Source organism: Henningerozyma blattae, chromosome 2 (genome assembly GCF_000315915.1).
Source record: "Henningerozyma blattae CBS 6284 chromosome 2, complete genome".
NCBI lineage: Eukaryota > Fungi > Ascomycota > Saccharomycetes > Saccharomycetales > Saccharomycetaceae > Henningerozyma > Henningerozyma blattae.
The window spans coordinates 1,134,050-1,151,222 of NC_020186.1; the positions used below are offsets into that span (position 1 = coordinate 1,134,050).

General features: G+C 28.6%; 7 protein-coding genes and 2 non-coding genes across 9 annotated transcripts; 6 read left to right on the forward strand and 3 right to left on the reverse strand.

Moving 5' to 3' along the window:
- Positions 1-1,834: 1,834 nt before the first annotated feature.
- Positions 1,835-3,514, forward strand: TBLA0B04820 (uncharacterized protein; the record flags this gene model as incomplete). The annotated part of the gene is made up of 1 exon (XM_004178787.1): positions 1,835-3,514. One exon carries the CDS (start codon positions 1,835-1,837, stop codon positions 3,512-3,514), a length of 1,680 nt encoding a protein of 559 aa, XP_004178835.1.
- A 2,571-nt stretch (positions 3,515-6,085) lies between these two features.
- Positions 6,086-6,167, forward strand: TBLA0Btrna19S. The gene has a single exon. It is a non-coding gene; the product is annotated as a tRNA-Ser (tRNA).
- Positions 6,168-6,170: 3 nt separating this feature from the next.
- TBLA0Btrna12V lies at positions 6,171-6,244 on the forward strand. Its single transcript has one exon. It is a non-coding gene; the product is annotated as a tRNA-Val (tRNA).
- Positions 6,245-7,259: 1,015 nt separating this feature from the next.
- COX7 (cytochrome c oxidase subunit VII) lies at positions 7,260-7,439 on the forward strand (the record flags this gene model as incomplete). Its single annotated transcript, XM_004178788.1, has 1 exon — positions 7,260-7,439. The coding sequence occupies one exon, from the start codon at positions 7,260-7,262 to the stop codon at positions 7,437-7,439; it is 180 nt and encodes a 59-aa protein (XP_004178836.1).
- A 356-nt stretch (positions 7,440-7,795) lies between these two features.
- On the reverse strand, positions 7,796-8,968 carry HAT1 (histone acetyltransferase catalytic subunit HAT1; the record flags this gene model as incomplete). Its single annotated transcript, XM_004178789.1, has 1 exon — positions 7,796-8,968. The coding sequence occupies one exon, from the start codon at positions 8,966-8,968 to the stop codon at positions 7,796-7,798; it is 1,173 nt and encodes a 390-aa protein (XP_004178837.1).
- Positions 8,969-9,341: 373 nt separating this feature from the next.
- Positions 9,342-10,076, forward strand: SNF8 (ESCRT-II subunit protein SNF8; the record flags this gene model as incomplete). The annotated part of the gene is made up of 1 exon (XM_004178790.1): positions 9,342-10,076. The coding sequence occupies one exon, from the start codon at positions 9,342-9,344 to the stop codon at positions 10,074-10,076; it is 735 nt and encodes a 244-aa protein (XP_004178838.1).
- Positions 10,077-10,151: 75 nt separating this feature from the next.
- Positions 10,152-11,762, reverse strand: ULA1 (Ula1p; the record flags this gene model as incomplete). The annotated part of the gene is made up of 1 exon (XM_004178791.1): positions 10,152-11,762. One exon carries the CDS (start codon positions 11,760-11,762, stop codon positions 10,152-10,154), a length of 1,611 nt encoding a protein of 536 aa, XP_004178839.1.
- Positions 11,763-12,774: 1,012 nt separating this feature from the next.
- LSP1 (lipid-binding protein LSP1) lies at positions 12,775-14,184 on the forward strand (the record flags this gene model as incomplete). Its single annotated transcript, XM_004178792.1, has 1 exon — positions 12,775-14,184. The coding sequence occupies one exon, from the start codon at positions 12,775-12,777 to the stop codon at positions 14,182-14,184; it is 1,410 nt and encodes a 469-aa protein (XP_004178840.1).
- Positions 14,185-14,887: 703 nt separating this feature from the next.
- AEP3 (Aep3p) lies at positions 14,888-16,726 on the reverse strand (the record flags this gene model as incomplete). Its single annotated transcript, XM_004178793.1, has 1 exon — positions 14,888-16,726. One exon carries the CDS (start codon positions 16,724-16,726, stop codon positions 14,888-14,890), a length of 1,839 nt encoding a protein of 612 aa, XP_004178841.1.
- Between the last annotated feature and the right edge of the window lie 447 nt (positions 16,727-17,173).

Sequence of the window (17,173 nt, forward strand, 5' to 3'; positions counted from 1 at the left end):
TGGATAATAATAATAATATCTAAAACCAAAAAATTGTTTTTACAAGGAATAATACATCATTACGTAATAAATTTCGCATTTGTTATCCACGAAACTCATTTATTTAGACAAATTATTTTTTGTATTTCCAATAGTTCAAGATACAGGTTAGAATAGTTAAATGTTTTATTCTATATAATTCTCAAAAATGCATAGATTACTCTTATTTTTATTGCTTTTAGATAAAATATTTTTATAAAAATTTGTTTCATTGGAATATTTTATAATTACAGACGTACGGATAATATTTTCCTGAACAAAAGTGACATACAAAAACATCGTCACCTTTTTTTTTACTAAAAAAAACACAAGGTGATGTTTAGCTGGCTTCGGAAAAACTTATTAATACCAATGCAAATATACGATATTCAAAAAGCACCTTCACTGTGTCATTAATTAAATTGAATTGTCAAATAAAATTAAATAGTCCATGTATATGTGTTGGTAGTTTTAACTATAAAAATAAAGATAAAAAAAGAGGTGTGTCACTAAGTATGTCTGAATTGAAGTCTTTTGCCAATGATATTTACTTTTCATTATTTATCCCATATAGTAAAAGTCTTTTTTTTGTTAGCATTTGAAATAAATCTTAAAAATATTTTTTGACCCTATAGTAAATAATAAAATAATAAAATAATAAAATAATAAAATAATAATTACTGGCATATACTTGTTAATAATTATTTTTTTGGTTCCACAATTAATAGGGGAATAAGTTTAGCAATTAATCGTATCGAACTGAAAATAGAAAAATTATAATACATAATTCATTTTGAAGAGAAGCCTAAAATTTCTTGAACTAGTAATAGGATCTTATCAAAGTTCGTTTCATTATACTGTGCTTTCTAGCTGGGCATTTGTCCATTTTGAAAAATACTCCGACGGAAATAATTACTTGCCAAGTTTTCTTGGCCATTCTTTTTTTGTTTTTATCGTGGGCATTCCACTTCTGACGTGTTTGTCCGGATTAGGCACGGACTTAGCTTTTTCTTGAGACATATTCAAACGGACTTAAATATTGTCATTTATTTCTCTCCAGTGAAATAAAGGGTGAAACAATAAAAAAATAATGACTGCTCCAAACTCTGAGTGGGAATAAGTGATATTTTTCTCTCTCATTTTTTATTTTTTTTTTTTTGTACAATTGGTATCTTATCTGACATTTTCAGTGAAGTACTTAATTATTTTCATCAAAAATATGACAGTCAGTCCTAACTTAATATTTTATTTTTTCGAAGCTAAAAAATTGTAACTATCCTGTAAAGAATCTTGTAGCGTTTATTATCAATTACTGTCACTTTTCAATTTGTTCGGATGATCCGGATAGTCAACAAAACAGTACTAGGGTATTTCTCCTAGATTCAAATTTTTTATATTTGTAAAATGGCTATTTTCTCAAGATGGTCTACAGGCAAACGTTTGACTCCAGAAAAATAATCAGTTCATAGAATTTAAAAACTGAAAGAAATTGAAATTGTCTTGCATATATATTTATTCAAATTTATATTTAAAGAAATAAAAAAGAAGACTTATATTCAGATTATAGAACGATATACACTTTCAAAAAAAGAATAATTTCAACAATCTACTAACCATTGAATATACAGCAATCAGTACTACTTTGTTGTTATTTATTTCATTTTTTGTTTTTTTTCTTTGTTTTTTGTCTTTTTTTTAGTCAAAAAATATATTATTAATTTTCGTTGGGGAGTTTTCCAGCTATTAATTAACGTCGCACGCTAAACGTCACATAATATTCTTCATATTTTTAAGGAATAATTTACATATTAAAAAGATGGAATATTATTCAAGTGACACTAATAGCCCATCACAGGGGAAGGATGGTACTAGAATTATTATGGGTCATAATTCATACGATGACCCTGATTCTTCAAACTCTCGTTCCTCTACTGACAGTAAAAAAAATATTTCTACTGAAAAACATGTTATAGATCTTGAAGAAAAATTTCAAGGTGATACTATATACCAGTTATCAAGTAGAAATAGTTTTCATGATGAGAGTAGCTATTCTCCAAAACCTGGTAAGATAGAAAGATTTTTTAAGTCATTAAATGCAGAAACGAATGGTATAGAACCAATACCAGATGAACAAAAAACAGATAATTCTTTGCTTAATGCCGCTTCAATGTGGTTTTCTGCAAATCTAGTGTTAGCTTCTTATTCTTTAGGGGTTCTTGGTACTGCAGTTTATGGTCTAAATTTTGGTCAGTCAGCTATGGTAATTATTTTTTTTAATATAATTGGTCTTCTTCCTGTGGCTTTTTTTTCAGTTTTTGGAGCTCAATTATCTATGAGACAAATGATTCTATCACGATTTTTAATTGGTAATGTCACTGCAAGAATTTTTTCAATTTTTAATACCATTGCTTGTGGAGGATGGGTGGTTGTTAATACAATTGCAGCTGCACAATTACTGAATATGGTAAATATTGGTTCTGGTCATAATGCACCACTTTGGGCCGGTTGTTTAATTGTTATTGGAGGAACACTACTTGTTTCATTTTTTGGTTATGGATTTATTCATACTTATGAGAAATATTCCTGGATTCCAAATTTTGCAATCTTTTTAGTAATCATTGCAAGATTAAAGATGTCTGGTCAATATGAAGAAGGTCCATGGACTGGTGGACGTACTACAGCGGGGAATGTTTTGAGTTTTGGTTCTACAGTCTTTGGATTTGCTGCTGGCTGGACCACTTATGCAGCTGATTATACTGTGTACATGCCAAAATCAACCAATAAATGTAAGATTTTTTTTGCTTTGGTTGCTGGATTATCATTCCCACTATTTTTTACCCAACTAATTGGTGCAGCAGCCGGTACGGGTGTTATCAAGAATGCACAATGGGCAAAATTATATGACAAAAATGGAACTGGTGGTCTAACTTATGGGATTATTGTTCAAGACTCTCTTCATGGTTTTGGCCAATTTTGCTGTGTTTTGTTAGCAATGTCTACGGTAGCAATAAATATACCAGGTATTTATACACTTTCAATGTCTGTCCCTGCTATTTGGTCAAAATTAAATAAAGTTCCAAGAATATTTTGGACTTTTGCATCGAATGCTGTCATCCTCGGTATTGCCATTCCAGCTTGTTATTATTTTACAAGTTTCATGCAGAATTTTATGGATTCAATAAGTTACTTTCTTGCTATCTATATTGCAATGTCATTGTCAGAACATTTCATTTATAGAAAAGGAAAGTTTGAAAATTACAATATTGAAGATTGGAACAATCCAAAAAATTTACCAATTGGTTATGCAGGAGTTTCAGGTTTAATTGTTGGTGCTTTTGGTGTGGCAATAGGAATGGTTCAGACTTACTGGAGAGGAGAAATTGGTAGATTGATCGGTAAAGATGGTGGTGACATTGGTTTCGAGCTTGGGTTGTCTTGGTCCTTTATTGCATATAATTTAATAAGACCATTAGAATTAAAATACTTTGGTAGATGAGTTACTTCTTTTTTATCTTTTACTGTTATGAAGAGGTGTTATGTTGGGGTTAGGTATGGTTTCCAATTGTTAGCTTCCTAGACATATGAGTTGTTGTACTCCATAATTTTTATTTGACTTTCTTTTAAATTTAATTTATTATATTTTTAACTAATTATAGGTTTTCATTCAAGATAATTTTATTTTATTTTATTTTTTTACACTCATTGAATACAAGTTCTTTTACCTATATTTTGAGGCCATAATGATATCTCGATATTGTGTAGTTGAAAACTTTCTAAAACAATATCCTAATGCTATACTTTTTTCAACATCGTTATTACAATAATACAATAAATATTGAATTTTTTTTTTTTCATTAATTATTGTTTTTTTGCAAAATGAGATTTAGAAAAAAAATCTTCTATTAATATAGTGTATATTAATAGATTAATCTTCTTTTTTTTTACATAGTCCATTGATATCTAACATATGTAGCCTGTATTTAACTTTTTTTAAAATAAAAAAATATTAAATTTTCATTAAGTTAAAGAATTCATCTTTTTCTGTGATAGAGCAAGAGTTAGAGTAGATATAAGTAAACCATTTTAAAGGCTGTAGTTTATTTGATTTGTAAAGTAAGATTTTCACCTAAAAGTTGCACTTTGTGAATCTTGCCATATATTTCTTTACCCTTAAAAAAAAAGTTAATATAAATAATATCAAAAATTAAAAAAAATTCATATAACATTATTTTACATAAAAAAAAGTGCCTGAGACAGTTGTGAATGTTGATTTGGTGAAGAGCATACAAACAAAACTAAGTAAGAGAATACCTTCACCAATTCTTTTTTTCCAGTCTTGCAAAGTATTTTTTGAAGTGCAAGACTTTTTTTTTACATTTAGTGTGCCAAAAATCTATAATAATAAATATCAGATTTTTCAATATAAAGCAATTCACTCAACATTTCTCTTTCTAGAAGAAAATAAATGTAAAAATATATATATATATTTACTTCTAATTGAAATCACTTTTTATTTATTGATTTAGATATTTTTTTGTAATCAATGTAGAATGCTGCGTAACAAGAGGTATTTTTATACGACCTATATTGTATTACACTGTGCTTTTATTGGATATGTCTTTCTAGAACCATTAAAATATTTATAAAATATGAAAATGCATGGACCTTTCAAAAAAAACCTGTTTACTTTACTAAATTACAATATTTTGGATATGAATTGTGTTTGTATCTCCAAATATGATATATTTGTTACTGGAAAACAATTAGACCGAGAAAGTAACATAATGAAGGTGACAGAATAAAAAAAAATACGAATATTTAGCAAAAACGCAGGAGAAATATTTATAGATGGAGTAATAATTTCATCCAAACAAAATAGTATCATAATTTTCGAATATGTTTTATTTTATTAACAAAAAAATTGACTCTTTCAAGTTCTTTACCCGTGCAGTAATAGTTAAAAATCTAGCATTAGATTATGTAAAGAGTACGTTTCTCTAAATTAAAGATATCATATTGAAATATATATATATATATATATGATTTCCAGAGTATATGGGTTTATGGATTCTAAAGCCAAACAGAATTACATTATTATCTGCCTTAAATACCTACTGATGAACGTTATCTAATAGACACGACTCTTGGAATCATACTATACCAAAACTTTAATGGAATATAAATTGTTCATAATTTTTTTTCAAATGAATGCCAGATTAAATGATAGTAAATGCGTTAAACTTTCCTTCATTAAAACATATTATACTATCTTTTTAGACAATGCAATGTGACCTAGTATACAAGGACATTTTTAAATTGTGGAACAACTTTTCAGTAGCCTTATCAAGTTCTTGTATTGTTATTTTCAGCTCACTGAGAAATATGCATTAGAGATGTAGAATTCTACTTCACGATACAAGCTAAGTTGTATTACTTATGTGACAAACTTCAAGTTCAAGTTCCTTTATTGACGTTTGTTATTCAATTTGAAAAGAATAATGTTTGCCAGAGATTAAGTTAGACACAGGTAAAGTCTTATTTTGACGAATAAATAGTTTCCCAAAATAAATGCAGATATTTTATTCAGTATAAATATATCAAAACTATCTAGTATTAGTAGCACTATAATCCAAATTTTCTGTTGTAGAAGAGATTGACTTTATACTCATCTACAAGTTGCTAACTAGAAATTATACATAACACTGAGCAACTGCTAGTTGCATACCTGTGAATATCGGTTCGATGCATAATCTCTACTAGTTAGCCAGCATTACTCAAACCGAGCACTCCTACCCTTGTAAGTTTATAAACAGTTCAATTAAAGTAAAATGGAAAAGCTGGCGTTGACCTTTGAAAAGTATTTAAAGGCCAGCTTTTCCAGACTTAAGACATAAATTTATAGTTCTTTCACATAGTTATTTAGTTTAAAAAGAACAACAATTATATTCGTAAGTTCGAAGTATTAACTGGTGTTAAGTTAATAAGATTGTTAAGTTAAGTTTTGGTAGTTACTATTTAAGTGTATCGTACTACTAAGTTGGTTTACAACATTCTTCAACAAATAAGAGGCAACTTGGCCGAGTGGTTAAGGCGATAGATTAGAAATCTCTTGGGCTCTGCCCGCACAGGTTCGAATCCTGTAGTTGTCGTTTGGTTTCGTGGTCTAGTTGGTTATGGCATCTGCTTAACACGCAGAACGTCCCCAGTTCGATCCTGGGCGAAATCAAATTTTACATTTCTTTTTTGCTGCAATTCGCAGCAGTCACGTGACTGCTTAATGGCGGTAAAACTATTCACTTTTATTATCTTGTGATAAATAAAGATTTTAAAACAACCAATATAAAATATTAACGAACCGGTAATAATTGAAATGTACCACTATTCCATGTTACAATGTATTATAGATTTTTTCCTATAAGCAAAATGTAATGTATTAATTGGAATTTGAGTCTTTTATCGATGATTCTCAAAATTAATATTGTTTAAACTAGTAAATCTTAAGCTCGATCTCTTAATAATTTATATTTGAGCTTATAAGACAGACGAAGTCACACAACATCTTTATCTTCATAAAACGTAACTGAAAGATATCACCCTACTATCACAAATATTTAATAGTCTCACATATATGCCATCCACATAACAGTTTGTATTTAAGATGCATCCTAGAAAAATCATCACACTGTTCGTATAGCAGCACAGCAGTATTCAACAGAATCTTTTGCTTAAACAAATTGAATAAATACTTACCGTCATTTGCACAAACTTAAAAACTAGCTATTTCCGGTAACCTCTTTGCTTATTTTCCTGTACCTACTATTACTCTATTGTTCTAACAATAAAGGCTAAACTTCCAATAACTTGTAATAATCTTTCACAATGGTCTGTTGACATTTGTGACATCAAAATTTCTTTTTTCTTTCGATTCTTGAGCTCGGCAAAAATTTGAACAAAGCTGGAGACTTCGGTCGAAAAAAAAAAACACATTGTTTCGGTTATAAAAAGAAGGGGAGATCTTGGGGGTCCGAATTCACTACCGAGTGCTTTCTCCATTATTATACAATAAACTGGAAAAATTTACATTTATATATCAATAGATATCCAATTATTTATAATAGAGTTGTTTGCTTAGAAACACCAGCTATTGAAAAAATCAATCAATTATTCTGTAAAAGTAAAGTAAAACCGTTGATTACTACTTTCCACGCATCAATACTAAATTAGAACAAACAATATACACAATGGCCAACAGAGTTATCGAATTACAAAGAATATTTCAACAATCCACCAAACCATTATGGATGAGACATCCAAGATCAAAGTTTATCATCTATCCATTCTTTGGTCTTTTTACCGTTGCTTTAGTCGCTCCATTGTGCTACCTTCCAAACGCCATCATGGGTATTAAAGCAAAGAAATAGGTGCATTTCATTTCAAACACGATATATCATATGACTATTAGTATTTTTCTTTATTTATTTATTATTATATATTCTTCCTGATTTGAAATGATTATTCCAAGTATTGTACTTTTCAAAATGCTTCATGATCATATATTTATTTTACTTTCATATTAATGTTTATATTTTTTGTATAAATCACCTTTTCATGTATTATATATGATTCTATATATATATACATGTTTACATACTACTTATTAAATATTCAAGAAACTGTTCATTATTTTTTTTGTGAGTAAACAAAGGCTAGATAAAATGGTGATATTTAAGATATTACTATACAATGCTGAACAAACATGATCTTTATATTCTATGAATCAAACTCTCTTTTTCTTTAAAGATGGAGTGGAATCTTCCAATTTGATTTTTCTTTTCAAAAATTTACATTGCATTAAAATGCGTGTGTAATCCTCTTTCAAGAGATTAAATTGTTTGTCTAAAGCCTCTATTTGATCTTCTTCTTCCATTGCTTTTAAGGCGTCACAATTCTTCTGATATAATCTTATTTTCACTTGTTGCGGGAAGAGTGAGGATTCTTTATAAAGCAGAATCATTTCCACTAATCGTTTAAATTGTCTAGTTTCTAATTTAAATTTTGATTTATTATTCGAGTACCATTTTTCATCGAATTCTTTCACTGAAGTGACTTCTTGGAAAAATCCCTTTTCATATAACCGATTTAAGTCACAACGATCTCTTAGATCATCAAAACTTTCATTTGGATCTTCAACAGTTATTTCAATAATGGATGATTCTTTCATCCAGAAATCTACGATGGATTCATAAAACTTGGTACCATGACCTTTATTCTGATATGGAGGTAGGATTAAAAATTGAGAAATTTTAGCTCTGTATTTTAAATTATTTTCTTTATTAAATTCTTCAGCGTTAATATATGTCCAATATTTATATGTTGTAGAGAATCCAATACATTTTTTCGAATTTTTATCAAATAACCAAAATATTTCCCAATTTGAATCATTTGCGTCTATATATGATGCACCATCAATAAAAAATAAGGATAAGATTTGAATTCTTCTATGTAATTTTTCACAGAATGGGACATTGACGTTTTGTTTGAAAATTATAAAATCACCATCATCTGCAGAATATTCATTGATCTTAAAACTATCATCAGGTAATTCAAAAGTTTTCTGTTCATGTTCAAATTGATCTATCCATTTTTCTTCATCTTTAAAGACAACATCTTCCTTTGGTAAATAATTTAATAATTTTGCTTTAATATCATCAATTTCATCATTATCCAATTTTTTGGAATATTTAATGTTGAAGAAAGGCTTAAAGGTGACAGAATCAAATACTAAATGAATAATTAAATCTTTATAACCAAATATTTGTTCTGTTTCACCAAAGATAGCATGAGTAAAATTAGGTGGGAATTGGATAGCATTTTCTCCAACTAATGATATCTTCAAGGCTTCAATAGATGAAGTTGTCCAGGTTTCTGGCTTAAAATCAGATAATGTCATAGGTGGAATGCTAAGCTGATGTTAATCAGATATTATTACTCTCGTAAGAATAGCTAATAGTAACGTATTTTAAACATATATATATTATCTTTTAATTGTTATACATTGAATTTTTCACTTATTATTTTTCGAATTTAGGTGATAAACCGGAAACAATTAATCCTAGCTATCTTTAAAATGAAAATAAGCTTTAATGAGAAAAGAGGGAAGCATGTAGTGTTTTGAGCATTCTTGAATTATATCTACATTTTTTTTGGTTTATTTTTTGGACCCTTTTATTTCATAAATATTCATTAATCACTATTATACTTCTCTGAATAAACGTAATCGATAAAGGCTTTTCAACATTACCTACAAGAAACGTTAAAATATCATGAATCATAAAAAATTTGGGTTGGCAGCATTTTCTAATCCTAATGATAAGGGATATGCAGATATTGGATCGAATGTCTTAAATAAACAAAATGATGAATTAAACAATCAATTACAAATCTTTCAAAAAAGGTTAATTGAATTTGCAAAAAAACATAATGCTGAGATTAAAGAAAATCCAGAATTTAGATCGAAATTTATAAGAATGTGTTCTATTATTGGTATAGATCCATTACAATTATTTGATAAAGATAAACATTTATTTAACGTAGAAGATTTTTATTATGAAATCTGTGTTAAGATAATTGAAATCTGTAGAAAGACAAAAGATGTTAACGGTGGTATAATATCTTTTGATGAATTGTTAAATATATATTTTAAAGATATTAGAAAGATTAATAAAGAAGAATTAGAAAAATCTATAAATATGATAAAATCTTTGGATGGTGGATTTGAAATATTTGAAATTAGAGGTATAAAATTTTTGAGGAGTGTACCGAATGAATTAACTTCTGATCAAACAAAGATTCTAGAGATATGTTCTATATTGGGTTATTCTAGTATATCTTTATTAAAGGCAAATTTAGATTGGAAAACTATTAGAAGTCGATCTGTTTTGAAAGAAATGGTATCGAATGGGCTATTATGGGTCGATGAGCAAGCAGGCAATGAAACTCTCTATTGGGACCCTTCCTATATAACACGTAATATGGATACTAGAAACACTCATATATAGCTTTGATGTACTCCTTTTTTGGAGCTCCACTCATGCACCCTATTGTATTAAATGTACTAAGAATCCAACAGTTAATTATAGTTGCAAGGTAATAATATGATCATTAAAGTTATCATAGACTAAAGTATTATCAATAGGTATAAATTGATGAGTTAATAATTTAATAATCTCTTCTGATGCAATAGCTGCCATGAATGATATAGTTGAGTAATTATCGAATTCAATCAAATCACATAAACTATTATTATCTTTGGTATTGTTTGATTGTAATAAATTAAATTGATTATTCAATAGAAACTTTAATAAGTTTGTAGCTTTGGCATTATCACCAAATGTCTCGTTAACTGGGCTAATATTAGCGGTATTTAATAGATTTATAATACCACTATCATTATTTATGGTATTCAAATTAATTATTTTGAAATCCTTTAAATTTAATAGAAAATTTTCTATAAATTTCACATCAATATTAATCTCTTGGAAATAATTTTTATTATTTCCCCTAAAATAATTTAATTTATTATCATTAATTAATTGAACGAATTTCTTCAAATCGGATTGATATTTCGAATCATAAATTTTTTTCAATCGATTAAATTGCTCAGTAGATGAATCCATATCAGGTAAATAATTAATTAAGGGATACCATTTAATCTTCTCACCGACGGCATTACCAATAGCACCACAATCCATATCCATAAATTGTTTTACAGACACGATTAAAAGATAAATTTTCAAATTAAATTCATCAAGATAGGAATATTTTTTAATATATGAATTTAGAAATGATATCGATTGCACTAATGTATCATATAATCGAGTATTAAATTCTAAATCTGTCATTGATAAAAAAAGGAATCTTTTCACCTCGAGTATATTCAATAGAGTATGAATTTCCAATTTTTCCATTTCATTTTGATAATTAAAATTTGAAATAAAATTATCGAAATTTTTTTTCAATGTTGGTAAATTAACGTCGCAGTTGTGTTTTTGAAGTAATTGATATAAAATAATTGGATAGGGAAGATTTGCTAATTCATTCAAGTCGATATCATTAAAGTTAAAAGAATTTAAATAATTCTCCAATTCCTTCCAGGGATGATCCAAACGTAATATGGGTAATCTATAATCATTATGCTCATTAATAACGAAATGGAAATTTGTTGAATAATTTATATTAAAATAACCAAAATTCCCTTTTGTAAAACAATTTAAAACTTTAGGGATCCCATGTTTATTATTATTATTATTATTATTATTATTATTATTATTATTATTATTATTATTATTATTAAGAGCTTGGAAAAGTTTTAAATCACCAATATTCACCAAGCATATCAAATCTAAGCCCCTAAACAACGTAGCATCAACATCATTTGTAATAATATCATTTATAGAAATTTTCTTTACATCTATTGCCACATTATTTGGATTTAAATCTTTTAATTGATTGATTGTATCTGGGAAAAACCCAATATCATTATTTTCCATCGTTGTATCAACCACAGAATCATCACCATTGTCTAATTGAAACCAAGTGAATTGCCTTATCCCTGGTAAAATCAAATTTTTCAAAATTTCTTGAAATAATTCACTATTATTACCAATGATACCAATATGAGAATTATCTAACAAGTTTTGTCCTTCATTACCCCATAATCTCAATTGTCTATCATATCTATTCATAACTTTTTCTGTTACCCTATCAAAACAAAATAATATATTGATCTACGTATATGCATATATTATACATACATATATATCTTGAATTTCATATAATAAAACTTGTTATAGTATATATTTCAAAGAAACAACCCAAATATTACCACATGCCAACCCTAGCCCTAATTTCAGTCACATGACAATATCACATGGCTAATTCCTAAGTCACGTGCTCAACAGAATCTGAACTTCCTTAAAAAGGCAATATTTTTGTTTTTCCCATTTTCAAATAGTGTTCCTAAATAGGCAAAAGGGTGGCGATGCGACTTCTCTCCGATTTAGGAAATCAAAGTGCGGCGGACCTCCCTTTAGTTTCCCAAAACGGAATTGGACACCATTCGTGCCTTACCCAGAAACGGCAACCAACTTCCCCCTGTATATCTCTTTTAGGCCTTGTATCCCAAATAGACACTGCATCAATTTCTAAGAAAGAAAATACCTCCTCCCTCATGTGGTTTTCCTAAAAAGGAAGTTCAGGAACTGCTGACCCTCTGTGGTATCTGTAATTAATTGTGTCCATATCGGGTATTATACTTCTGCGGTATTTTCTCAGACATCTTCTATGACCATTTCCAAAAATGGAATCTCCCCTTCTTACCCAGATTCCTAAACGGGAACTACCTCCTCCTAGTGAAACCTTGAAACGGAAATGAGATTGGAACAAGGACATTAGATTAATGGGTTATAATGTTATTGTAATTCTAGTTGTTTTTCTTTTTCTTCTATTTGGCTCCCTATTCAAGCTAATGAAAAATTAAAATATAAAATAAAAAAATATTATAGGATAATAGAAAAATAAAAAAAATCAGAAGGTTATATAAAAGTTGAATATAAATTCGTATATACAAATATATATATATAAAAAATATTTTAAAGGGTTTTTGTAATAAAAAAAACTTTTTTTATTTTTGTTTTTGTAAGGGATACAATCAATCGCTATTAACTCATCACAACACAACATTTTAACTCACCACTAATGAATAGAACTTATTCGTTAAGAAACCAAAGGGCTCCAAGTGCTGCTCAATTACAATCACCACCTCCACCACCTGCCACCACAAGATCCAAGTTTTTTGGTAAAAGGTCCATAGCTTCTTCGTTCAGAAGAAATGCTGTAGGCAATCTAGGTCCAGAATTGTCTAGAAAATTATCTCAATTGATTAAGACTGAAAAGAACTATTTACAATCGTTAGAAATTGTGGCTAATGAAAGAAGAATTGCTGCAAGATGTCTTTCTCAATGGGGGTACGACAATGATGACGATGTTTCCGATGTCACTGATAAGTTGGGTGTTTTATTATATGAATTGGGTGAATTACAAGATCAGTTCATTGATAAATACGATCAATATAGAATCACTTTGAAATCCATTAGAAATATCGAGGCCTCTGTTCAACCAACAAGATACCGTAAGGATAAGATTACTAATGCTATTGCCAACTTGAAATATAGAGATCCTCAATCTACCAAGATTAGAGGTCTTGAACAAGAACTGGTAAGAGCAGAAGCAGAATCCTTGGTTGCTGAAGCTCAATTATCAAACATAACAAGAGACAAGATGAAGGCAGCTTTCAACTATAAATTCGATTCCTTAAGAGAAATGTCTGAAAAATTCGCCTTGATTGCGGGCTACGGTAAGGCATTATTGGAATTGTTAGATGATTCTCCAGTGACTCCCGGTGAAACTAGACCAGCGTACGATGGGTATGAGGCATCTACTCAAATTATTATGGATGCTGAAAATGCATTAGAATCTTGGACTCTAGATGTAGCTGAAATCAAACCAACTTTATCCTTCTATCAAACTGCTGAAGACGTTTATGAAGATGTACCATCAGAAGAAGATGAAGATGCTTTAGAACAAGAAGAAGAAGAGGAGGAGGAAGAAGAAGAATTAGTTCAACCACAACCACAATCTCAACGTCGTGTTGCTCCTCAACAATACCAAGAACCAGAAGAAGAAGAAGAGGAAGAAGAAGAATATGCTGAACAGTACGTCGAAGGTGACCAATATGAACATGATGAGGATGAATATGAAGAAGCTGAAGAATTAGAAGAACGTGATGAAGCTGAAGAAGGAGAATATGAAGAACAACCAGAAGATGATGATGAAGAGGAAGCTGAAGCTGAAGTAGCTGAGGAAGAAGAATATGAACACCCAGCTCAACAAATTTCTGCTGCTAAATCTCCTGTTGCTGCTGCATCAGATTCAAAAGGGACTGCTCCAAAACGTACTTCAAAGAGAGCTCAATATATGGGTGCTGCCTTAGAACCACAAACAAGTAATGATACCATCATCCAAGAAGGTGAAGAATTGGTTGAAACAAAACTCCAACCAGAACTTGAAAATGGTGCAAAGAAAGTTGCTTCAAAAGTAAAGAAATGATACTTCATATTATATACATATAAAGATCTCACTTCATCCTTTTTATTTCTCGCCTGCTCAAATATTATTGACTCTACTTACACATTCTTACATTCTTTATTAACTTATTATTCCACTATTCTTTGAAAATTTAACAGATAATTATATTTTATTTTTTCTAATAATAATAATAAAAAAAACAACCATTCTCTTCATGAACCTTTTGTATTATGTCGTAATTTTTATCCTTTTTTTTATTAAACTAACCGACCTTAATAATTTATATATATAATTTTATATATATTTAAAAGTAAATACCAATACTTTTTATAATTCTTTATTAAAAAAAATAAATAAATATTGTATTATTTATTACCCTATCTATTGATTATTATATTTACATGATAAAACATCTCCAGAAAAAAAAAGGGAAAACAGACTAATATACACTTATATACAAATTCCCTCAATTTGGGTTTATCAATTCTATCTCATATTTACATGATATTTATTAAGAAAAAAAATCATTTGTCATCAATATCATTGTAATGATATATATTACGCTCTATTAATTCATCTTTTAAAGCTTTGTAATAGTTATTATTTTGGTCGTCTTTGACATAGGGCAATCTTTTAATCATTGCATGTTGGATTGCAATCTCTGATATACGTTTTTTATATTTAATTTTTTGAATATTAGCATGCTTGTTTATAGTTCCATTTTTTAATTTTTTTCCAACGAAGTTCCAATCGTCCCTTTCATATGTGGAGGTATACATCCTAAATATCTTAAATGATAATGCAGATGTTTACATTCGTTCCAAACTTTAATAGTATAAGCAAGATCTTTGGACCATATTAAATTTTTCAATAATTTACTTTTTTCTTCCAATTCCATTAATCCAACTTCCTTTGCTTGACAATTAAATTTACTAATTGCTTGAGCTTTGATATGCCAATAAGATTGTCTACGACCACAATTCCAATCATTTTGCCAAGTATGAATAATCTTAGACACAACACTAAAATGAGTACTATAACCATTTCTAACTAATGCCTTAAACATTTGATTAAATGAATCAATAGTGGGCTTAATTTTGAATCTTGATGCGAATGTATTAAAAGTCATAATACTTAAATCCAGACGGCCTTTATTTGCTAGATAGACTAAAAAAAGATTTAAAGTCTTATGATTAGGTTTGAATAATTTTGAGTCACTATCTTGATTATTAATAGCATATTCCACAATTTTCATAGCAACTGGATAATTGTCTTCATATAAAAGTTTCTTGATACAATAATTGAAAAGCTTTAGGTTAAGAGGTATTTTATGTTCTTTTAAAATACCTAAAATCTCAGATAAAGTATGATCGTTATCGTTATTAGAAGTATTATCCTTTGCTTTATTTTTAGACTGAAGCATATAATCAATTTTATCAGAAGTTTTAACAATTGCATATAATACTTCATTTGTAATTGGAAATCCAAGTGAGATCATTTGCTCAATAAAAATTTGTCTTGATAAGTTTTCATTTAAAAAATTATAACATGTTAACCAGGTAACCAAATCTGGCTTAACACCATGCGATTCCATATCTTCAAGATAAAATATTACTTCATCATAAATAGGTTTTGATTTATTAAGTCTTAGATTTCTAAGTATATTTCTTAATAACAAATTATAAGTTCTGGTATTTGGTGAACAACTTTCAAGTTTCATCTGTGCAAATACCTCTCTACTACTAGCAAAATCGTGCTTAGTACCAAAATAATAAATCACATCATTATAAGTATTAACTGTTCTTAGTTTTAAAGTTTTAATATTTGATGGATGCATTAGATTACGTAAAATTTTCGGTATAATACCATTTAATCTTGATGAGTTTTTATATAAGAAATTAGTATGAGTTAATATCCCAATATAGTTTTCAAATAATTCTGGATTTTTATCAAAATCTGGTAAAGCTGGCACTTCTTCACAGGTATAGTTTAAATATATATTATTTGAACCAGATAACGAGTAATTAAAATTTGGAATTGCTGAAAGTTGCTTAATGTGGGTGGAATTTTTCATTAATATTGATAATAGTTTGCTTAAAAACTTCTGATAGTTTATTGATTCAACATTTGATGTTAATCCATTAACGAGATTTCTCTGAACAGTTTTCGAGTAAGTAGTAAAAGCCTCCGCTTTTTTAAAATCGTATTTTAGATTTGGATCCAATCTTTTAAAGTTTGTTTTACTTAATGGCGATAAATATTCATGAACAATTTTTTTATTAAAACCACGATTCAGTTCCTTCAACTCTTTCATAGGTATTAAACTTTTCCCAAGAGTACCTTTCCTATGTATGTGCTTCTTATCTTCATTTTTAAAACTAATAGCAACTGAGGGTCTCTTTGGCAAATGTGTCTGTTTAGGATTCCTTTTATCTTCATGCGTCTTGTTAATGGGGAAATTTTTTGGGGTTATTAAATTTGAGCAGGGTTCATTATGAGCCCTTGTGGATACCTGCAAATCCTTCTTGGTAAGCAGTTTCCCAAGATTTTTCAATACTGTCATATAATAGTCATATATATCTTAGAGTATATATATCTAGGGTATTATATCTTAGGCAATAGTTTTCTCTTAGATAAAGATGGCAATAAAATATAGGCTACTCTCAAAGACCTTTTAGATTTGTTACAACTTAAATCTTGTGATATATATCGGGCCAGCAATTGAGATAGGATATTTATAATATAGATATATATATATTTGATTTATATTATTAAAAATAAAAAGAATATTTTAACCTAAATTTCTTCGGATATTTTAATTTTAAAGATTCGGATCATTGATATTTTGAAGAGCTGCCTCATCCTTATTTACAACAATATAAATTATTTAAAGTAGAAAGATTATTTTGCAATACCTATCTATCGAGATATCCAGTTGTCTCTGATTTTAGTTATGCGTATTTAATTATATTCATTAAATATCTTAGAATTTGCGCTTTTTCTATTATAA